Genomic DNA, 24576 nt, shown 5'->3' with positions numbered 1-24576 from the left:
AGCCAGATTGTAACTGGTCAAAGAGGGAGTGACACGCCCACCGGGGCCGTGAGGGCACTTGTTACCGGGCCAGTTCTCTCGGGATGATGTCACAGCGGCACGGCACGGCTCTGTGACCCCGGCGGTGTCGTCGTAAATGGGGGATATTATTTACAAGGGAATTTGATTTTGTGACGCCACCTGTGGTATGCGGCCAGGTAGTGGACGCCGCTGCCTTGAAGTTCCCCTGGGGTCGTTGGTGATGCAGCAGTGGTGGTTGAGCTCTCCACGCGTAGAGCTTAGCTCCAGGGCAGGGATAGGGGGTAGAGTTGTAATGGCGGGGTGCAGGGCCGGAGGCACGGTGAATAACTGGGCAACACAGGAATGCAGTCACAAGTTCTTTACTCACAGTTGACAGTTCCAGGTTACCACGACTAGTCAGATGCTGCCCTCGGAGTGCTGAATCCCTCTGGGATGGGTCCCAGCCGATCCCTGTATAGATCGGAGGCACAACCCGGTGCACCTTTCTATGTTCCTTTTCTGGTCGTCTTCCTGCGCTGGCCTCTCCCACCTATGCACACAGTGCCCTGAGCCAGTGTTCGCGGACCCTGTTGGGCGTCTTGGTTACTCTGGCCCATGGCCCTTTGTGGTCACCTTTTCGACGAATTACAGTACAGACCAAAAGTTTGGACACACCTTCTCATTCAAAGAGTTTTCTTTATTTTCATGACTCTGAAAATTGTAGATTCACATTGAAGGCATCAAAACTATGAATTAACACATGTGGAATGAAATACTTAACAAAAAAGTGTGAAACAACAGAAAATATGTCTTATATTCTAGGTTCTTCAAAGTAGCCACCTTTTGCTTTGATTACTGTTTTGCACACTCTTTGCATTGTCTTGATGAGCTTCAAGAAGTAGTCTCTGTAAATGGTCTTCCAACAGTCTTGAAGGTGTTCCCAGAGATGCTTAGCACTTGTTGACCCTTTTGCCTTCACTCTGCGGTCCAGCTCACCCCAAACCATCTCGATTGAGTTCAGGTCTGGTGACTGTGGAGACCAGGTCATCTGGTGTAGCCCCCCACACCATCACACCTCCTCCTCCATGCTTCACGGTGGGAACCAGGCATGTAGAGTCCATTCGTTCACCTTTTCTGCGTCGCACAAAGACTGATTGGATCCAAAGATCTTAAATTTGGACTCATCAGACCAAAGCATAGATTTCCACTGGTCTAATGTCCATTCCTTGTGTTCTTTAGCCCAAACAAGTCTCTTCTGCTTGTTCCCTGTCCTTAGCAGTGGTTTCCTAGCAGCTATTTTACCATGAAGGCTGCTGCACAAAGTCTCCTCTTAATAGTTGTTCTAGAGATGTGTCTGCTGCTAGAACTCTGTGTGGCATTGACCTGGTCTCTAATCTGAGCTGCTGTTCACCTGCGATTTCTGAGGCTAGTGACTCGGATAAACTTATCCTCCGCAGCAGAGTTGACTCTTGGTCTTCCTTTCCTGGGGCGGTCCTCATGTGAGCCAGTTTCTTTGTAGCGTTTGATGGTTTTTGCCACACTTGGGGACACTGTCAAAGTTTACCCAATTTTTCGGACTGACTGACCTTAATTTCTTAAAGTAATGATGGCCACTCGTTTTTCTTTACTTAGCTGCTTTTTTCTTGCCATAATACAAATTCTAACAGTCTATTCAGCTGTGTATCCACGAGACTTCTGTACAACACAACTGATGGTCCCAACCCCATTTAGAAGGTAAAAAATCCCACTTATAAAACCTGACAGGGCACACCTGTGAAGTGAAAACCATTTCCGGTGACTACCTCTTGAAGCTCATCAAGAGAATGCCAAGAGTGTGCAAAGCAGTAATCAAAGCAAAAGGTGGCTACTGTGAGGAACCTAGAATATAAGACATATTTTCAGTTGTTTCACACTTTTTTGTTAAGTATTTCATTCCACATGTGTTAATTCATAGTTTTGATGCCTTCAATGTAAATCTACAATTTTCAGAGTCATGAAAATAAAGAAAACTCTTTGAATGAGAAGGTGTGTCCAAACCTTTGGTCTGTACTATATGTGCGGTGGTGGCTTCGGTACTAGAAGTATCCTCAGCCTCCGGTTTACTAGCTGAGCCTGGTTGTTCTCCACTAGTCTAGGGACCGGATCTCCATTGCGGCCAAGTCCCTCCACATCAGTATACCGGCTCTGGATGTGAGCCCATGGGTGGATGGCTCCCTTCCCGTGGCTCTAAGACTAGTTCTTTCCTGATCCTGGGACGAGCTGCTCCAGGTCCAGACTCCAGGACCTTTCTCCTCAGCGTCCACTTCCTGACTGACTAACATTCTACAGTCTGCTCCCACTAACTAAACCCCACCTCCAAGATGGCTTCTGGGCTGTGCTTTCCCTAAAGGTGCAACTTGCCCTAACCATGGCCTGATGGAGTGTCGCTAAATAAAGAGTGCGTGTCTGTGTGTGTAGTGCAAGGACCTGTAACCTCCTCCATACCCGGGAATGGGATACCACACCCCTGGCTGAGGTGCAGTACCTCTGTGGTGACTGGAGCCTCAGGGGTGCCACAGGAGCATGAAGAGAGGTGGGAGAACAGTTCAAGATGGACATGCTGCTCCAGTAGTGAATTGTAGAGTACTGCTATTGCAGCACTTTATACACTGGGCAGCAAAAAGATTGCTATATGGTTGTAATATTTCAGCACTCTATGGAGGATATGTGACGCCCTGGCCGGGCCAGGTAGTCACAAATAAGGCATTACTTACAGCAAGATGGAATTGCAGCTGTATATTGCTCAGGCCAAAAGACTACTACTACTCCAGCAGGATACAGCTAAACCCCCACTAGGTGGAGGCAACACAGGTGCAGGTGGAGCCATTCACACTCACTTCCAAATATGGAGGAGGTGATGGCTGGATGGTAAAACTGCACACTGGTGGCTTGCATAGAGCACTGTTCACACTAGCAGACGCACAGTCACAACCCCGCAGCCTATTAGGTGACGCCCATACTATTAGATCAGGCGGGCTGCCAAGCCGTACCCCCACTGCGCGCTACGTAGGGACAGAAACTCTGATAGCAAGGCCTAACAAAAAGGGGGGGCCTGGCTGTATCCTGTACAAAAAAAGTTTTTGAGGTTTTTTGTTAGCGTTATGGCCATAAGACGTAAGCCTACAACCCTCGTCACGGGAACCTCATGCTTGTAGGTCCCTACACTATATATAATATAAAAAAGCAAAAAAGAAAATATCATTACTTACAGCAAGATGGAATTGCAGCTTTTTTGCTTTTTTATATTATATATAGTGTAGGGACCTACAAGCATGAGGTTCCCGTGACGAGGGTTGTAGGCTTACGTCTTATGGCCATAACGCTAACAAAAAACCTCAAAAACTTTTTTTGTACAGGATACAGCCAGGCCCCCCCTTTTTGTTAGGCCTTGCTATCAGAGTTTCTGTCCCTACGTAGCGCGCAGTGGGGGTACGGCTTGGCAGCCCGCCTGATCTAATAGTATGGGCGTCACCTAATAGGCTGCGGGGTTGTGACTGTGCGTCTGCTAGTGTGAACAGTGCTCTATGCAAGCCACCAGTGTGCAGTTTTACCATCCAGCCATCACCTCCTCCATATTTGGAAGTGAGTGTGAATGGCTCCACCTGCACCTGTGTTGCCTCCACCTAGTGGGGGTTTAGCTGTATCCTGCTGGAGTAGTAGTAGTCTTTTGGCCTGAGCAATATACAGCTGCAATTCCATCTTGCTGTAAGTAATGTAGTCACAAATAAGGCCCCAGAAGCTACTGGAACTAGTTAATTAACTGATTGCGGCCAGGACTAGTGGTCCTGTCCCACCCAAAGTCCCGACTGAAGGCAACAGCCCACCGAGGGGGATAAAAGGCCACCGCCACGGCTCAGAGATCCCACGGGCCAGCATCTGCGGGCAAAGGGCTCCTTAGGCGACAACAAGCCGGGAGCGGACTCCTGAAGTTGCAAGCACAGGCAGTCCACCATTCTAAACAGGTGAAGAAGAAAGACAGAGACCACCAGCTGGGTGGGGGACCAGACTGCAGCCGCTGCTGGCACCGACCACCATCACCTTGGTTTACCAGAGACTCGTGTGTTTACTAATAGTGAGTACATCAGCACCCTGCGGTCGCCCATCTCCCTGCACCGCCCAACCCCCAACGGGTCCTGGGGCCACCATCCCTGCCCACGGAGGAGTTAACAACTTGCTGCACAACAACTCCCCCGGGTGCCCCGAAACTGCAGCAGTGGTGTCCAATATCACCACACACCGTGGGTGGCGTCACGAACTCCGTACGGCTCAGCCCATACATATACGTCCTACATCCACCATCCCATCTCTCCCCCTTTTCATTTGAAGTGACCGTGAGGCCACCGGTTCCGGAGACCCTCGAGCCACCCACAGAAGGGCCGGATTCGAGCAGCTCGGCTGCCGAGAATGGGGCGGTACATATACCTAGAGCCACATCCCAGAATCAAGAGGAAGAGGAAGATCTCAAGATTCCCAATCACAAGAGTAAAATTTATCACAACAAGCAATTCATAACTGAGGGAAATCGAGCAGAATACATGACATAATGAACCTCCACCGCCCCACCCCCCCAAAAAAAATACCAAAAATACAGGAGAAGTGAAAATGCTGATGAGTAGGAGGATTTGAGAAGTCACATAGGAGAACAGAAAAGAAAATGTATAGTGCTGGTAAAGAATTGTAAAGATATGACTAATATCGTCCAAAAATAACTCCATCTCTATCCATATGCAATATTGCAGCTATTACTTAATCTCTTCCATTTATGTACACAGTGACTGAACCAGCAGAATAGTGAGTGCAGCTCTGGAGTATAATACAGGAGGTAACTCAGGATCAATATAGGATCAGTAATGTAATGTATGTGTGCCGCCCCGCGTCAGCAGCCGAGCTGCTCTAATCCGGATCCGCGGTGGCTTCAGGGGACTCCGGACCCGGGGGTCGTGCGGCTCCTCAAACGAAGGGGGTTATTTACAGGGGATGTGTTAGAGTTCGTGACGCCACCCGTGGTTTGTGGTAATTCAGGAGTACCACCGCTGCAGTTGGGAGTACCGGGAGGCGATGGAATGAGGCAGCCAGATGTTAGGACCCTCCACGGGTAAGGGGAATGCCCCGGGACTCGGTAATGGCCTGCCTCCTGGCACTAAGTTACTTCTCTGTTGGTCCCGGTAGAATGGAACTTGCCGGGTCCCGCTCCCCACTATGGCTAACTGTGGGAGCTTGCTCTCAGGGTTCACGCTTGGGATTTTCTGGACCATATATGTGGAAAGTCCTACCCCCCTCGTTGCGCTAGTACCCTGATTTTGGAGCGGGTGGAGAATGGATCTTGAAGGCTCCGTTCTCATCGGGTCAATTGTCAGGTTGCCTGAAGCTGCTCCCTGACCTAAGGTCCACGTACCCAGTCATGCCCTGGTCCCAGTCCGGTGATGGTGTAAGGCCGCTGGCTGTCCTCCTCGACAGTTCCGTGCCCCTTGCCACGATCCCCGGCAACCTGAAGTCCAGCTCCTACTAGGTCCAGACCACCGTCTGTCACCTAGTACTTCCAAGGAGCCCGGCTCCTGACTACAACCTTCTCCTTCAACTCCCTAACTTCAACTGCTCTGCTCCTGACACTCCTAACCTCCCCTTAACCAACCCCCCAAGTGGGCGGCCCTATTCCACTCAGGCCGTCCACTGGTGTGTCTGGTGGGTGTGGTGCAGAGTGCACCTAGGACTTTGATTGACTGCTGCTGGCAACACAGTTAGTTGGGGACCCATAACCAAGGAAAAGCAGATTGCACAATTCCCTGTGACGACCTGATAGGCCAGGGCGTCACATATGTACACTCAATCTTTATAGGTAAATTATACTGAAAAGGTTGACATACCCTTTAAGTATGCAGATTTGTCAGGTCTCAGTTGTTTCATACAGCTGAGTGATACCGGCTGTGAGAATTGTAATTCACAATGATGAATAACTCGCGTGTCCGTCAGCTGTACTTACCACCCCAGCATACGGGTAGGCCGCCTCCGAGTCGATGCCTTTATTATCTCGCACGTACTCGAAAGCGTTGGTCATGTATCCTCCTCCACAGCCATCATTCTTCGTGACACAATCTACAAGGTTTTGGGGGCTGAGGACAACCAGTTTTTTCGTCGATTTTTTCAGTTGTCCCTCTAAGGCTCCGACTGAGCTGAAAGCCCAACATGACCCACAGGAGCCCTGAAATGGGAGGAATAAAGTAGTGTAAAATCTGATAAATGATAATACTCATATATACTACCCAATAGATAATAAAATAAATAGTTACATAGTTACTTAGGTTGAAAAAAGATCTCGGTCCATCTAGTTCAACCTTCCTCCACTAGTTCTACATTTGGTCACTAAGCAATTTATAACCAACAATGTTGTATAGTGAGGAAATCCTCCAGCCCTGATATAAAAGCAGTTATAGTATCTGCCATTACTACCTCTTGTGGTAGTGTATTCCACAGTCTGACTGCTCTAAATATATAAATGAACCAATCCCAACTGGGCGAATTTTCATTTTTGCTTTTCCTTCTGTCATGTCTGTTATGTATCCTTCTCACACCCATGAGGGCTTCTTTTTTTTTTTTGTTGGATGAGTTGTACTTTGTGGTAAAATAACTGGTGGTACTCATAATGTACTGAAAGCATGAAAAAAAATTTCTAGTGGGGTGAAATCGTTCTCCAAGATAATGGCACCGAGGGTTTCGCCTTCATATGGTGGGCCACTGCCCGGTAGGAGGGCAGCAGTGACCAATATAGCTAAAGTAATGGCAATTTTAGATGGAATGAAGCCACCTGGACCTATCTGCCATTATCTCTGATGGACAGATATCACCTGGTTCCACCTGCCATTATCTCTGATGGGTAGACGCCAACTGCTCTAAACGTCATTTTCTCTGATGGACAAAAGCCACCTGGTCCCACCTCCCATTATCACGGATGCCACTTGGTACAACCTGTCATCATCTCTAATAGAAAAAAGCCATTTGGTCCCACTTGTCACTATCTCTAGAGGGCAGATACCACTTAGTCACAACGTTATTATCTCTGATGGACAAAAGCCACTTGATCTCACCTGTCATTATCTCTGATGGGCAGACGCCATCTAGTACCACCAGCCATTACAAGTATCTTTGATGGGCAGATGCCATCTGGTCCCACCTGCCATTATCACTGATGGACAGACTCCACCTTGTCCCATCTGTGATTATGTCTGATGGAGAGAGGACACCTGGTCCCATCTGCTGTTAGCGCTGATGGGCAGATGCAAGTTGGTCCCATCTGCTGTTAGCGTTGATGGGTCCCATCTCCTATTGTCTCTGATGGACAGATTCCACCCGGACCCATCTGTTACGAGGGGGACCCGGGGAAGCGTGCCAAGATGGGGAATGGACAGCTTCCGCCGGTCAAGGTCCACTGTGCGGTGTAAGGGACCGCTGCTATGGTGGGTGAAGAGTGAGCGGGTTGCTGCTAGCGATCGCCTGGAATGTCACAGACGATCTATGTACACCGGTCTGCCCTAACCCGTGTGGGATGTATGGCAGGGATCACACGGCTCGGTGTACCTGTTGCACGGGGAAGCACAGAGGTGCCCACGCACTTGTGCCAGTGGAAGTCACGAGAATATGGCACGAGGGTAGCACAGAGGTGCCCACGCACGTGTGCTTTCAATAACCAGGTGAGTCCAGTGGAGACTCGAGGAGCTCACCTGGGACAGGAACACGGCCTGTAGAAGGAGCTACTGCCGGAGCAGCAAGGCAGGGACACGGCCTGCAAACCAGGTGCTGCCTAAGCAGCAAGGGCCAAGCCCACAGAAGAAGATAATGCCTGAGCAGTGGCGTGGCAGCACGCTGCCAGACATCCAAACATAGAAGGACGGTTGCGCGCCGCCATGATGGCAGGAGGAGCTTTTAAGGAGGTGTAGCTCCAGCCAAGGGCGGGCGCGAGGCGGAGATGACGGACTTGACCCAATCAGGAAACACGACGTCCCAGCCTGGCCAGTCAGGATTCACCACGTCACCAGCCTTGTCATCAAGCCGTGTGACGTCAGTGGGCGAATCAGGATCCACCAAGCATAGCACATGCTCACCCTCCTGCCTCTGGGAAATAGAGGCGGGATCCTCGGTCTCACAATGTGTAGAGATAACGGGAGTCTCACTGCTTCCCTGAGCAGCAAATCTCTGCACATTGCGCAACCTCACAGACCTTCGAGGCTGCTGAGCAGGAGGAGCTGTGGCAGGCAAGGAATGGGAGACCGCCTCATTTCTTGCAACAGGAGTACCACTAGGTGTCACCCTTGTGCTGCCTTTCTGAGGAGGTTTCTCCTGCACTCTGCGCAGTCTGGCAGACCTTCGGCGCTGCGGAGCAGGAGCGCTCGTGGCAGGCAAGGAGACTGTCTCATTCCTTGCCACAGGAGAGCCACGAGGTGTAACACCCATCTATTATCTCTGATGGGCTGACGCCACCTAGTCCAAACTCTCATTATCACTGATGGGCAGATGCCACTCAATCCTACCTGCCATCATCTCTGATGGACAAAACCATCAGGTCCCATCTGCCGTTATCTCTGATGTGCAGATGCTACCTAGTACCACCAGCCATTATCTCTGATGGGCAGATGCCATCTGATTCCACCTGCCATTATCTCTGATGGATAGATGTCACCTAGTCCCATCTCCTATTAGCTATGATAGGAAGAAGCCATCTGCTCCCACAGGTCACTATCTCTGATGGACACATGCCACTTGATCCCACCTATTACTATCTCTGATGGACACATATCACCTGGTCCCACTTGCCATTATCTCTGATGGACCCATGCCATCTGGTCCCACCTGTCACTATTTCATGGCAAACCACTTGGTCCTATGTCTCGTATGGCAGGTTTTATCAAGACAAAAAAAAATAAATTTTTTATAGAAACAGATGAAGTGCAAAATCTGGTCACTTGTGACTTGGTGACAGGTTTTCTTTAAGGTTCTACTTTAACATACGGTAATTAAATGGAAGCAGAGAGACAAAAAGGGGGCAAAACCTTGGGTTTTTAAGCAAAGTGGAAAGAATTTATTTTAAGTCATTCGTCCAAGCAGGAACTTACAGAAATTATGATACTTTTTTTTTTACATTCACCTGACTGAAGAGCTGAAGGAAACGAGGGGAGGATTGCGGCTGTAACCATAACATTTGTGCTGCGGGGTAACATTTTCAAAGCTTTTTGCACCTAATACGGAAGCGCAAAGGCAGGGCCATCCTATACTCTCTGATACTTATCTAAAATTATCTTTTAAAGAAGATCTGTCACAAGTTGTCAGTTTTTGCTTTTTTCTATTCCTTTTTATATCCTTTTTATAAAAAAATCCAATATAAGGTTCAAGAGAAATGTCAGGGCATTGATCTTTGGTCTTTATAGAAGGGGTGTGTCTCATAGGATCCTCAGGGGCGTGTCCTTATGAAGACAATTAAATGAGCACCAAATATAAAGGCTCATATTAAAGGAACCGCATGGCGGATTTCAAAATAAAAACTGGAATACTCAGGGGAGATGTAGGAATAAAATCAAACCAAAAACTGTCCACTTTTGACCTGGAGAAAGAGCCACATTAAGTTTTCTCTTAAATATATGTTATTCCGTGAATTTTCTTTGAAGCGGCTTTATTTTTTTTATTCTCCTCTTCTTCTTATCATTGCCATTGAAGCCGCATCTTCTTTTTTTGTGCTTTACCTTGAAAACACAAAAAAAAATGATGATTGGAAAAATAAAATATCCACCAGGTCACTAAAATCATAGTGAAACTAAACTTTTTAGCAGTTAAAAAAAAAATGGGGCTGTAAATTCCCCCCCCAAAAAAAAACTGGTTTCTATCGCCATTTTCTAAGAAACATACATTTTGGGAGATTTTTTTCACCAATGCTTTTCGAGTGATTTGACCGCTTTTTATTTACATTTTTAGGGGTACCTAAAAAAATACAATTCCACTATTTTTCTTTTTGGCATTTATCCTAGCAATCATTTTATGTGTTCATAAATCGGACTTTCACATAGGCAGCATATTCTGGTATGCCTATTGTTTTTAATTATTTTTTAATGGGGAAAATGGTACAATTATTATTTTTTTCATACATTTTTAAAGTGCTTATATGGGACATGAACTTTTGAATTTTTGTACTACAACATTGTGAAAACCATGGTGTCACCCTTTTGGATATGGTCATTTCCGGTACTGCAGTTCAGTCCTATCCATCTGATCTGCAATTCCAGACACCACCACATTTCTATTATGGCGCTGTACCTGTTAAACAATGAAGGGGATGTGAAACGTAAGGGCCTCTTTGATCATCTGATCAACAGTCGAAACTGTATATTGATAGTCCCGAAATACCGTAACCCCTTTAATATAAATGTGGCAATTTTTTTCTTAAAGGGGCTCCGTTGTCTTACCTGGTTCCTGACTGGGGTGACGTAACCTTTTTTTCTATAGTCGATGGAGTCCGGGAGAACGCCCCTCACCTCGTCGTCATCAGTGGTGATGTTCCTGGCTCTATTTCGAGGGGGGACTTTAAGACCGGTCATTGTTCCTACAACTTCTTCACTAGTCTTAAAGGAAATTAAAGCTTAAATTAATAATAGAAATGTTATTTCCAGGCCACAGTAGCTTGTTTTTAGTCGAAAATGAATACAAGAAACCATTTCTGATTTTCTGCTGCCTCAATTTCATGGTGGACACCAGACCCGTGGATCCATACCATCAAGTGTAGATCTATTCGATGCCTGCAGCCTTTTGACCACAGATCTGAAATCATGGTGGCAACTTACCATGTCTCCAAACTGGTTCATGCCCAACGTGTAGGTGTGTAGACCTTGAGAATACTCCATGTTGTGGTTGGTGATGTATTTGTAGTTCTTCTCCCAGATTAAGCGCCTCATCACCTCATCAGACTGTTAACGATAAATGGATCTGGTTAAGAAAAAAATGGCCTTCTCCAAATGTACCAAATGTAATAACCCTTGATTTGAGTGGTCTTAACCTGAGCTGTGTCTCATCCTCAAGGGTCTCTATAAAATGGCTTCTTTTATATACGTGACCCTGGGTGGCAACCAATGTTGCATAATACTGCCATATACTGCCAAGATAATACTGCTGTAATATCATGCCCAAATAATGAATTTTCCTAATACTACTTCCTTGAAGAGCACACATAATGCTACCATATAGAACGCTAACTACAAACAGTATCCAAACAATCCTGTTTGAACAATCATAAATAATACTGCCATGTAGTTCCCACTTAATTCACTTTATAACATTGCTCCTGTGGTCCTGTCACTTCCAAGTGCCTAAGGAAATGGACTAGTTTGCCAACCCCTAAAGAGCACCTCATCCCTAAGTCATCAGGGGCGTTATGTACTTTAAGCCATAGCTTTCGGGTTGTTAAGGGGGCTTTACACGCTGCGACATCGCTAACGATATATCGTCGGGGTCACGGTGTTTGTGACACACATCTGGCGTCATTAGCGACATCGTAGCGTGTGACAGCAAGGAGCGGCGATCAACGATCGCAAAAAAGTCAAAAAACCGTTGATCGGTAACACGTCGCTCCTTTTCATAATATCGCTGGTGGGGCATGCCGCTGGTTGTTCGTCGTTCCTGCTGCATCACACATGGCTGTGTGTGACACCGCAGGAGCGAGGAACATCTCCTTACCTGCGTCCACGGCAATGAAAAAGGAAGGAGGTGGGCGGGATATTCTGCCCGCTCATCTCCGCCCCTCCGCTTCTATTGGAAAGCTGCCGTGTGACGTCGCTGTGACGCTGCACGAATCGCCCCTTAGAAAGGAGGCGGATCACCGGCCACAGCGACATCGCAGAGGTCAGTCCGTGTGACTGGTGTAAGGAATGTTGTGCGCCACGGGCAGCGATTTGCCCGTGACGCACAACCGACAGGGGCGGGTACGCTCGCTAGCGATATCGCAGCGTGTTAAGTGCCCTTTACTGTTATGAACATTTACACACTCACACATGGGTAATGGTAAAAGGGTAAAGACCTTCTACAGGGAGAAGATGCTACCACACCCAACTGGTCCCTGTGCAGACCACTAACACACTAGCCGCACAACTAACACCAGCATCTCATACTTGACTCCTTAAAAGGCCTTTGAGGGGTTTCTCATACCTCCTGAAGGACCATAGAGAAGTACCTCCTGAAGGACCATAGGGAAGGGCACCACACACTGCCTTCAAGGGAAAAGGAAGATGAGCAGGAAGATACAAAAACCCAGAGTGAGAAAACGAAAAATCTTCCGTGAAAGGAAAAGGTGATGGGAAGGAAAACGAACAGAATCTTCAGCAGGCACTTAAGTGGTGGTTACCAGAAGATAAACCCATAAGCTGAAGGCCTGGATCTCCTAGAACAAATCCACCTAGAAGTATAGCCAGCAAGAGGGCAGTGACCGGTGAATTCAGAATGTGATGGAGTAAACCACAATGTTGAAGTTAAAAACACCTGGAGAGAAGGAAAGCAAGAAGGGAGAAACAAAGAGAATAGGAACCATCAGTGTTTAGACAGGGAAGAAAACGGTCATAGCCCAGAAGACAGAGGAACCGAGCACGCAAGAATAGGTCTACAAACCGAGCCATGACAATTACCTTTCCATTGTATTGCTTCTGATACGTTTTTTTCCATTGCTCCCATTCAGAGTCCAGCGCGTCATCTGAGTACTGGCCAGCGCTCACCAGTGGAAGGACCAAGAGCACGAGGTGGAGGATCATTGTACTGCAGAAAGACAAGAATTAGATCCTCGGGGGTGGGCACATTTGGAGATATTTAATATAATACTATCTTGATTTATCATAATTCTGATGAATTTTGTTTTGAAAAATTGAAGGATTTTACTTTGTATAATCCTGACATAAGAGATTTCATGGGCCAGGCTATAGAGTGAGAGGGACGATGAGTCCAATTTATTGAATCTCCATCCTCCTACTCTGACTGACAGCTGCAGCTTGTACTGATCAGTGAGAGATCCCAGCAGGGAGGGGGAGCACTGACGAGATGTCCATCATATTAAGTGGATGGAGAAGTAGTTAACGTTTCCTAAATTAATTCTTCAACCATTCTGATAAGGATTTTCAAAGTAATTACACCTGCCTCATCAAGTCTGCGAGATCTATTAGATATTGCATGCATTGTGAAATCTGGTGGTAGATCCGCTTCAGAATATTAAGTGCAGTTCCATACTATGTCTCCATCTAGTATGAAGCTATTCCCAAGTCTTCTAAGCCCCATTCCTCCTCCATTAAGATAACTACCTATCTTGAGAACTCTTCGAGGACCCTTCCAATTAATCTTTAATGGGAAATTCTCACTGCTGTTCACATAAGGTGTATTTTAAATGCTTTGCTTATTGCCTTAAAAGGTTGTTAAAAAATGCCTGGTGTAAAATAAAACATGCATATCACTTCATTAAAGCCAATTTTGACGAAATCTGCATCAAACTCCTCAAAAACATTTCAGGAAACTTAATTTTTGGGGAAGTTTTATGGAAGAGTTTCTTTTACTGCCTGAGTCTTTTTGCTGAGTTTTTGAAGCAGAAATTGGGGGAAACGCTAAGTTTTGGAGGAGTTTTGACTTTTTAGAAGGATTTGGAGAACTTTTTCTGCTCCAAAAACTCCTAAAAATCTCTGTGTATATATAGTCACTTTAGATTTTTGGAAGAGTTTTTTTTAGCTACAGCAGTCTATTGATTGGACTGGAACAAGATTAAAACAAATCCAGAAGGAAACCTCTTCAAAGCTGTGACCTGCGCGTTTTCTTTTTCCACCAGTCATTTTTCAAAACCTCTTCAGGAAGAAGAACAAAACTACTCATATAAAAGTTAATTCCCAAAGAAGTTAATTGGAAGAGTTTTCCAGGAAGATCCTTTGCAAAAAATAACTCCTTAAAAACTCAGTATGATTCCCCCCCCCCCAATTTTTCCCACTCAAAAGAACCCCCACCCAAAAAAATGCATTGTTAAAAACTCTTCCATAAGTTTCTAAGGTTATGTGCATACGGACTCTTTCTGCTAAGTTTTCGGGATCAGAAACACCAAGATTCTGAGGAGTTTTGAGATTTAGAGGAAGATTTGGAAAGTTTCTAACACCCAGTGGCTATCTGTACGTAATGTCTATTTCAGGCGGAATTTGCCTGAAAAAGCACCCAAAAAACAATGCAAAAAATGGACTGGATACACAGCAATGTAAAAAACTACGTTGTGGTGCACATGTTCATTCTTTAGTGGGGTTCCGCTCTGAAGCCACATACTGTATTAGCTCAATGACAATGGAAGGTAAAAGATGCTGGTGGTGGAGCCTTCGAGAAGAAGACGACAAAACTGCCAGTGGTGTCTCTTCAGTAGAAAACTCACTGGGGTTTTCCTGAAAAAACTTTCCCTACCTGGTGGTTTTGCCTTATGTGAAGGACACCAAGTGCGCCTAGCCAGTTTCCACTCACTTTCTGCTCCAAAAACTCTGTGTGCACACAGTCCTGAAAAAGAGCATTTCTTGAAGAAGATTCTCCTTGAAAACTTCAGATTTGAACATAGTCTAAAAGGGAGTGAGCTGCACCTTACCTTCTCAGCTATGGTTAATCTCCCGTGACCCTTTCTTGGCCGGCACAGTGAAACCAAATGTGTCTATGATCGATGGCACCTCAAACCCCAGGAGGAAACGTTTATAGTTCTGCAGAGACCTTTGCTCTACAGTTTCAATTATAGAAAGAAGTGAGAACATTAACAGGGAATCTTTATGAATCAGACTCGAGTCACGAGGATCCTTCAGTAGGTTTTCCACAGATGGTTACATTTAAAAGAGTTCAGCCCAAAAAACCAAAACCCTCCCCAAATCCCTAGTAAGGAGCTAAAATGAGGAACAGGACTGAGATACTCGACTCTCCTGGTATAACCTGCACAAACACATGACAACCTGAAAAAGGGGTCAGTTTCTCATCAGCCGTTTTGTCATTTATGGTCAATTATTTTATTTTTTTTTTAAGTTGGGTGTCAATCAGTATGGCACAAATTACCGCTGGCAAATATGGCTACTTATCTTAAACAGAACGACAAGAGTGGTGAAGGATGTATAAAACATGCTCCTCAATTACCTATCCCTGTTCACCAACATGGCATTTTTTCCGTGCCCATTGCGGTACCCAACAGCCACTCACATAACTTCACACCCAAGGCTTGTAACATCCTAACTTGGTCTTTACACCCGAGGACACTGCTATTAGACACTATAAGGTCTATAATTTTTGCATCATATGGTGATGGAGATCAAAATCAGACATTTATGACATTTTGGAATAAGCTTTTCATCCCTTTGCCTAATATCCCATAAATACTATTGATCAGTGATAGTTAAAATCCCAACTATATGTTACAGCTTCTCGTTGGCTGCAGATGGTTTTTACCAGTGACTTAAATATGGGATTTAGTACCAACCGCACCATGCTGAATGGTGCAAGCGCGTTAAGGGGTTAACTGTTTTAATATCCACCCTGCTCCAGTAATCTCACACCTTCATGACCGTTGTATATTTTTCATGTGATAGGTTTATTACTGCAGCCCTTTATTACGAAATATCAGGTCAGAGAATAACATCTCAAACTTTTTTTAAAAACTTATTTACCAAGAACGTTTTATGTCTTTTTGGACTCGCCCCACTATTCTACTTCTCTGGAAACAAATCCTGTATGTGGTTAACTCACAGGGGTTGTGTTTTTACAGTCATATTTTTATATTAACAGGATTTAACTCAGGATCAGTAATGTAACGTATGCACACAGTGACTGCACCAGCAGAACAGTGAGTGCAGCTCTGGAGTATAATACAGGAGGTAACTCAGGATTAGTAATGTAAAGTATGTACACAGTGACTGCATCAGTAGAATTGTGAGTGCAGCTCTGGAGTATAATACAGGATGTAACTCAGGATCAGTAATGTATGTACACAGTGACTGCACCAGCAGAATAGTGAGTGCAGCTCTGGAGTATAATACAGGATGTAACTCAGGATCAGTAATGTAATGTATGTACACAGTGACTCCACCAGCAGAATAGTGAGTGCAGCTCTGGAGTAGAATACAGGAGGTAACTCAGGATCAGTAATGTAATGTATGTACACAGTGACTGCACTGGCAGAATAGTGAGTGCAGCTCTGGAGTATAATACAGGAGGTAACTCAGGATCAGTACAGGATCAGTAATGTAACGTATGCACACAGTGACTGCACCAGCAGAATAATGAGTGCAGCTCTGGAGTATAATACAGGAGGTAACTCAGGATCAGTAATGTAATGTGTGCACACAGTGACTGCACCAGCAGAATAGTGAGTGCAGCTCTGGAGTATAATACAGGAGGTAAGTTAGGATCAGTAATGTAATGTATGTATACAGTGACTGCACCAGCAGAATAGTGAGTGCAGCTCTGGAATATAATACAGGAGGTAAGTTAGGATCAGTAATGTAATGTATGTATACAGTGACTGCACTGGCAGAATAGTGAGTGCAGCTCTGGAGTATAATACAGGAGGTAACTCAGGATCAGTAATGTAATGTATGCACACAGTGACTGCACCAGCAGAATAGTGAGTGCAGCTCTGGAGTATAATACAGGAGGTAAGTTAGGATCAGTAATGTAATGTATGTATACAGTGACTGCACTGGCAGAATAGTGAGTGCAGCTCTGGAGTATAATATAGGAGGTAACTCAGGATCAGTAATGTAATGTATGTACACAGTGACTGCACCAGCAGAATAGTGAGTGCAGCTCTGGAGTATAATACAGGATGTAACTCAGGATCAGTAATGTATGTACACAGTGACTGCACCAGCAGAATAGTGAGTGCAGCTGTGGAGTATAATACAGGATGTAACTCAGGATCAGTAATGTAATGTATGTACACAGTGACTGCACCAGCAGAATAGTGAGTGCAGCTCTGGAGTATAATACAGGAGGTAACTCAGGATCAGTACAGGATCAGTAATGTAATGTATGCACACAGTGACTGCACCAGCAGAATAATGAGTGCAGCTCTGGAGTATAATACAGGAGGAAAGTTAGGATCAGTAATGTAATGTATGTATACAGTGACTGCACTGGTAGAATAGTGAGTGCAGCTCTGGAGTATAATACAGGAGGTAACTCAGGATCAGTAATGTAATGTATGCACACAGGGACTGCACCAGCAGAATAGTGAGTGCAGCTCTGGAATATAATACAGGAGGTAAGTTAGGATCAGTAATGTAATGTATGTATACAGTGACTGCACTGGCAGAATAGTGAGTGCAGCTCTGGAGTATAATATAGGAGGTAACTCAGGATCAGTAATGTAATGTATGTACACAGTGACTGCACCAGCAGAATAGTGAGTGCAGCTCTGGAGTATAATACAGGATGTAACTCAGGATCAGTAATGTATGTACACAGTGACTGCACCAGCAGAATAGTGAGTGCAGCTGTGGAATATAATACAGGATGTAACTCAGGATCAGTAATGTAATGTATGTACACAGTGACTGCACCAGCAGAATAGTGACTGCAGCTCTGGAGTATAATACAGGAGGTAACTCAGGATCAGTACAGGATCAGTAATGTAACGTATGCACACAGTGACTGCACCAGCAGAATAATGAGTGCAGCTCTGGAGTATAATACAGGAGGTAACTCAGGATCAGTAATGTAATGTATGCACACAGTGACTGCACCAGCAGAATAGTGAGTGCAGCTCTGGAGTATAATACAGGAGGTAAGTTAGGATCAGTAATGTATGTACACAGTGACTGCACCAGCAGAATAGTGTGTGCAGCTCTGGAGTATAATACAGGAGGTAACTCAGGATCAGCAATGTAATGTATGTACACAGTGACTGCACCAGCAGAATAGTGAGTGCAGCTCTGGAGTATAATACAGGAGGTAAGTTAGGATCAGTAATGTATGTACACAGTGACTGCACCAGCAGAATAGTGAGTGCAGCTCTGGAGTATAATACAGGAGGTAACTCAGGATCAGCAATGTAATGTATGTACACAGTGACTGCACCAGCAGAATAGCGAGTGCAGCTCTGGAGTATAATACAGTAGGTAACTCAGGATCAGTAATGTAATGTATGTATACAGTGACTGCACTGGCAGAATAGTGAGTGCAGCTCTGGAGTATAATACAGGAGGTAACTCAGGATCAGCAATGTAATGTATGTACACAGGGACTGCACCAGCAGAATAGTGAGTGCAGCTCTGGAGTATAATACAGGAGGTAACTCAGGATCAGTAATGTAATGTATGTACACAGTGACTGCACCAGCAGAATAGTGAGTGCAGCTCTGGAGTATAACACAAATGATGTATGTACATAGTGATTCAACAATATATTTAGATTTATTTATTCAAACTGGACATTATCCATGAGAAAACTTTTTAACCCTTGTATTTCCTGTTTTCTTATGATTCATTAAGCACCCATCCATTGCAGTGAATATAAGACAAGATTAATGATTTGTCAAAAAATCCCCTTTCTCTGTAAATGTGCCGTACAAAGCACAGCTTATTAAAACATGAAAAACCAAGTTACTAAAGATTCACCCAAGGGTGAAAAGAAGAATGCGCACAGATCAACTAACACAGTGTAAGAGTTTAGAGCTGCAATCCTTATATAATATAGTTATATAAAAAAAAGTCACTTCTAAAAGGTGAATCCAAGTATATTCGGGTGCATACAGAGACGGCTCTGGGACAATGTGCTCCCTAATACCCGAGAGTTAGGCTTGAATATACAGTACTTCCATCATCTGCAAACCAAATTGTGGGACATTTCTAAGGTCACATTTGCATATATTACACTCATTTTAGAGTCTGGTTTGCAGTACAAACTTAGATTGTGGGCTAACATGCCTAGAGAGGTGCACCGGAGACCTTGTAGGTGCAATGGAACATATTGTGCTGGAAGCCTTCACTGCTTACTGGTTTATCTGGGCCACCAGCACTGGGCATGGAAAATTGTATTTGGTTGATAAGGAATGGGAACAATTATGTGGGTACCAGGGCATAACTATAATGAGCACTAAGGGTGATAGTAGACCACAGGGGTGCAAAATGTCTCTCTTGGGGCTAGTATTAGAGATTAGGTTAAGGCTAAAGTTATGGCTGAGACTATGTTTGGGACTAGAGTTGGGGCTGTGACTAGGGATGGAGCTAGGGATAGGCGTATGGCTAGAGCTGGAGTGATGTCTAGGGATCGAGATAGGGAAAATAGTAAGACTAGAGTTGGAGTTATATCTAGGGCTGGAGCTAGTATTAAGGCTAAGACTAGAGTTGGAGCTAGGATTAGGGCTGGAGCTAGGTATAGAGGTAAGACTAGGATTGGAGCTAGGGATAGGATTAAGAGTAGGGTTGGAGCTAGGATTAGGGTTGGAGCTAGGGATAGGGGTAAGACTAGAATTGGAGCTAGGCATAGGAGTAAGACTAGAGTTGGAGCTAGGATAAGTTTGGAGCTATCGATAATGATAAGACTAGGGTTGGAGCAAGGATTAGGTTTGGAGCAATGGATAGGGATAAAACTAGGGTTGGAGTTAGGATTAGGGTTGGAGCTAGGGATTGGAGTAAGACTAGGGTTGGAGCTAGGATTAGGGTTGAAGCTAGAGATAGGAATAAGACTAAGGTTGGAGCTAGGATTAGGGTTGGAGTTAGGGATAGGAGTAAGACTAGGGTTGAAGCTAGGATTAGGGTTGAAGCTAGAGATAGGAATAAGACTAGGGTTGGAGCTAGGATTAGGGTTGAAGCTAGAGATAGGAGTAAGACTAGAGTTGGAGCTAGGATTAGGGTTGGAGCTAGGGATAGGAGTAAGACTAGGGTTAGAGCTAGGATTAGGGTTGAAGCTAGGGATAACAATAAGACTAGGGTTGGAGCTAGGAGTAGGGTTGGAGCTAGGGATAGGAGTAAGACTAGAGTTGGAGCTAGGATTAGGGTTGGAGCTAGAGATAGGAATAAGACTAGGGTTGGAGCTAGGATTAGGGTTGGAGCTAGGGATAGGAGTAAGACTAGGGTTAGAGCTAGGATTAGGGTTGAAGCTAGGGATAACAATAAGACTAGGGTTGGAGCTAGGATTAGGGTTGGAGCTAGAGATAACAATAAGACTAGGGTTGGAGCTAGGATTAGGGTTGGAGCTAGGGATAGGAATAAAACTAGGGTTGGAGCTAGGATTAGGGTTGGAGCTAGGGATAGGAATAAGACTAGGGTTGGAGCTAGGATTAGGGTTGGAGCTAGGGATAGGAGTAAGACTAGGGTTAGAGCTAGGATTAGGGTTGAAGCTAGGGATAACAATAAGACTAGGGTTGGAGCTAGGATTAGGGTTGGAGCTAGAGATAACAATAAGACTAGGGTTGGAGCTAGGATTACGGTTGGAGCTAGGGATAGGAATAAAACTAGGGTTGGAGCTAGGATTAGGGTTGGAGCTAGGGATAGGAATAAAACTAGGGTTGGAGCTACGATTAGGGTTGGAGTGAGAGATAGCGGTAGGACAAGAGTTGTAATTAGGTATAAGACTAGAGTTGAAGTTATGTAGGATAGGATACTTAACACTCCAACCAGTGGTGGATACAGAGGTTTTTTGTAGGGCTGATCCCACACTTGATGTCTGGCTCTCCTTAGCAGTCCGCACACTGATGAAGGTCTAGTGCAGACCGAAACATTTGTTATATTTTGAATTGCAATTCTACATTAAACAAATTCATCTTTACCTGAGTGCCAAGTTTCTTACACTACCTAATTACGAGATTGGATTCTACTTGGGCACCATGATATCAGTAGTGCTGTAATTTTCTTATTCTACTAGAGTTGGAACTATGGCTACTGTTGGAGCTAGAGTTAGGGCTAAGATTGGAGCTTGACCTATGTCTAGTATTTGAGCTAAGGTAAGGGTTTAGATAAGAGCTGGAGTTATGTCTAGGATTGGAACAAGAGTTAGGGCTAAGATAAGAGCTGGAGCTGTGTCTAGGATTGGAGGGCTGAGACTAGAGTTAAAAGTATGACTACTGTTTGGAGCTAGGGTTAGACCTAAAACTACAGTTGGAGCTATGTCTAGGAATGGAGGTAGCGTAAAGCGGGCTTTGCACGCTGCGATATCGCTAGCGAGATCGCAAGCGATCATACCCGCCCCCGTTGGCTGTACGACACGGGCAAATCGCTGCCCGTGCCACACAATCTTGCTTAACCCCATCACACGGAGTTACCTGCCCTGCGACGTCACTCTAGCAGGCGATCTGCCTCCTTTCTAAGGGGAGGGTTCGTGCGGCGTCACAGCGACGTCACACAGCAGGCGTTCAATAGAAGCGGAGGGGCGAAGATGAGCGGGACGCAAACATCCCGCCCACCTCCTTCCTTCCGCATTGCCGGCGGCCGCAGGTAAGCTGCAGTTCATCGTTCCCGGGGTGTCACACGGTGCGATGTGTGCTGCCCCGGGAACGTTGAACAACCGGAGCACACAAGGATGTTCGATTTTTTTAAAATGAGCGACGTGTCAACGAGCAACGATAAGGTGAGTATTTTTTATCGTTCACAGTCGCTCATTTGTGTTACACGCTACGATATGTCAAACGAGGCCGGATGTGCGTCACTTACGACGTGACCCCCGACGACATATCTTTAGATATATCATAGCGTGTAAAGCGGCCTTTAGGGCTATGGTTGGATCTGGAGCTGTGACTATTACTGGAGTTAGGGTTAGGGCTAAGAGAGTTAGAGCTATGTTTAGGGTTGGAGCTAGGGTTAGGGCTATGACTAGAGGTTGAGCTATGACAAGCATTGGAACTAGGGTTATAGGGTTGGATTTAGGGTTAGGACTATGATTAGAGTTAGGGTTGGAGCTAGGGTTAGGGCTATGACTAGAGGTTGAGCTATGACTAGGATTGGAGCTAGGGCTATCGCAAATACTACAGTTAGAACTATGGCTATGGTTGGAGCTAAGGTTAGGGCTAAGATTAGAGTTGGAGTTATGCTTAGGATTGGATTTAGGGTTAGGGCTAAGACTAGAGTTGAAGCTATGGTTCGGTTTGGAGCTACGTCTGGGGTTAGACCTAGTAGCAAAATATATATATATAAACATACAACTTATCACATTTTATGTCGCATTTCAGCAAAAATCAGAAAAAAATAAAGGCAAGGGACTGAGAAAGTGTTAGCAGTTTATGGGCTAAGGTGCGCAAAGTACATGCTTAACCAACAATATTCTACAGCCCCATGTAGAATTTTTCAATTGCTGAACTTGCCATTTTTTCAGTGCTTTTCTAATGTCCTAAAATGCAGAAATATAAAGACATAGGATGTGTATGAGACAAAGTGACCGCTCAGGCAGTGATCACCTATACCAAGAGATGAGAATATATAAAATAGCAGAGTCAGTACCTGGGGAGCGAGAATGATGTCCTCCTCTGCCTGCACCCTCCCTGTAACTGAGCCTGCATCCGCCGCAGCAATGTTATACTGAACGTTGTGGGCTGATCCCTTCCAGGAAGTCCAGACGGGGAATTCTTGGCAGCTCTAGATACTACATAAACAATACCAGATTGATACAAAAAGCAGACTGGTAATATACCGGGTGACAAGGGAAGAAAATTTCCTCTGAAACTCTCCGACATGCAAAAAAAAAATAATTCTGGGCTCCCCTATGATGATCATATGTTTCTCGCTTCCTTTTTTTTTTTTTTTTATTTACATACTTTATGTGGTGGGCAGTCGTTAGGCTTTGGTCAAATCTTACTTTTTCGGAATTATTCCCCCATCTCCACCAAAACGATTTTGTTTTAAGAATAGGTTTATAGTATCCCTCAATATAGGACATTGCCTAAACCTCCACAAAATTGACGCAAAACAAAAGCATAAAGGGATCTGTGAGCACGGTGACCTAAACTCAGATGTATAAGCTGAAAATATTGAAAAAAAAAAGAATGAAAAGTAAAAAAAAGTGTGTTACCTTGGCAACATATGGCCATGTAAAAAAAATTGGCCCAAAAAATATAATTTAGAGTTTTGGACTGTAGGACTGGCTATGGGTCCTCACATACTGCCCTGGTGCCTAAAAAATCAGCCCACCAGAACCGTAGTAATTACTGATCAGGATATTAAAAAATGAGCAAAAATATTGACTTTTTAAAAACAAAATAATAAAATGCCCAGACTTAAAACATTCAGGGTGTAATTACTTCCTCCTATGCAAGTGTATGTTATTTTAGGTTTACCGTAATTTATGTGACAACAAACCAATGTGAAGACAGGCGGAGGGAATATTTCATCTGGGAACATTCCGGTATTTTTGGATTCACATCCCCAAATGCAAAGAGGAAGTTAATGATAACGTTTATTGTATCAGCACAGGATGATTTTCAGACAAAGCTTTCTAATAATTCTCAGGTTTTTGCGATAAAAAAAACATAAAAATGATCCCCTGCATTTTACAGATTCTTCAGCCTTTCAAAAAGTTTTTTTGGGGGACAAAAATGTTGCATTCCGGTCTATACTGGTTGCTGCCGCCATAATTGGTCTAACGGTGAGACAAAAATTGGGGCACGCACCTACCAAGTATACCACTTGGCACTATTGTCTCCTTCGTATAGGTGAGGACGGTATGGTTTTCAAGATTTCTTATTGTCTCAGGAGATTTTGGGGAGAATATTTTTTTTTAATTCTGATAGTATTCAAATGTTTTAAAGACCCATAATTGATCAAATTCAAAAATTTTTTAGCATTCACAGAAATCAAATCCTCCGTATGCGCTGTTCATGTCCGGCGCATGCACAGTTCTCTCTCTTCTGTTGGCAGAAACTCTGGTTATGTATTCAGCATATACCAATTTGTAAGATTTGACAGGCAATGCTCGTAATGTGTCTGTAGCAATGAGATGTCATTCTTGAAAACTGGCGCTGCCCACAAAAGATAGAATACTGAGCATGCGCCGAGGACAGACTTTGCCTGTGCAAGTATTTAGGTGATTTATGTGATGTAGTGGCAGCAATGAGATACCATTGTTGTGATTTGAGCACTCAGTCACCACCTGTCAGTGCCCCCTAAGCGCTTGGTTGACATATCATCACTGCTACATCATAGTGTGCATAGTGTGTATCACCTGTGAATTCTCACTCATGCATCATTAGCGCCAAAATTAGCACATGCGCAATGTATTGTCAATGTCTCTGCCCACTTAAGGGAGAGAACTGCTCTAAAAAACTGTGCATGATCTTCTACATGATTTCTGTGACATGGTGGCAGTGATGAGGGTTACATGCATTTTTTTTACGTTTGGCATTATGTTTTTTCATATCACAATCTTTATTTAAAAAAACAAAATTAATAATGTTGCAATTTTTACACTGGCCACTGAAACTATTTTGTTTCTGTCCTTTCAGGAAAACTGTCAGCAGCCTCATTATCATCAGAGACAGTGTTTCAAAGATTGGTTTCAAACGCTATATACAATAGGTAATGTTACAGCTCACTTCCTCCTCCTGTC

At 44.6% G+C, this 24576-nt stretch overlaps 1 protein-coding gene across 2 annotated transcripts in view; it reads right to left on the bottom strand.

The window, feature by feature from the left end:
• The window catches only part of LOC142258147 (cathepsin K-like), a 32358-nt gene extending 9816 nt beyond the window's left edge, over window positions 1–22542 (bottom strand). The window contains exons 1-5 of one of the 2 annotated variants that reach the window (XM_075330625.1): window positions 22476–22542; window positions 12690–12816; window positions 10860–10982; window positions 10485–10640; window positions 6020–6238 (exon numbers count right to left, since the gene is read on the bottom strand). In XM_075330625.1, coding sequence (XP_075186740.1) covers window positions 6020–6238; window positions 10485–10640; window positions 10860–10982; window positions 12690–12816; window positions 22476–22534 — 684 coding nt within the window. In that variant the 5' untranslated portion in view covers window positions 22535–22542. Of the gene's footprint in view, window positions 1–6019; window positions 6239–10484; window positions 10641–10859; window positions 10983–12216; window positions 12403–12689; window positions 12817–22475 lie in introns of those variants that run through there. The other variant, XM_075330626.1, reaches the window with a different exon arrangement.
• Window positions 22543–24576: the final 2034 nt, after the last annotated feature.

Source organism: Anomaloglossus baeobatrachus, chromosome 12, assembly GCF_048569485.1.
Source record: "Anomaloglossus baeobatrachus isolate aAnoBae1 chromosome 12, aAnoBae1.hap1, whole genome shotgun sequence".
NCBI classification, from domain to species: domain Eukaryota; kingdom Metazoa; phylum Chordata; class Amphibia; order Anura; family Aromobatidae; genus Anomaloglossus; species Anomaloglossus baeobatrachus.
The sequence above is the reverse complement of the archived record's forward strand: the minus strand, read 5'-3'. Positions and strand labels throughout refer to the sequence as shown.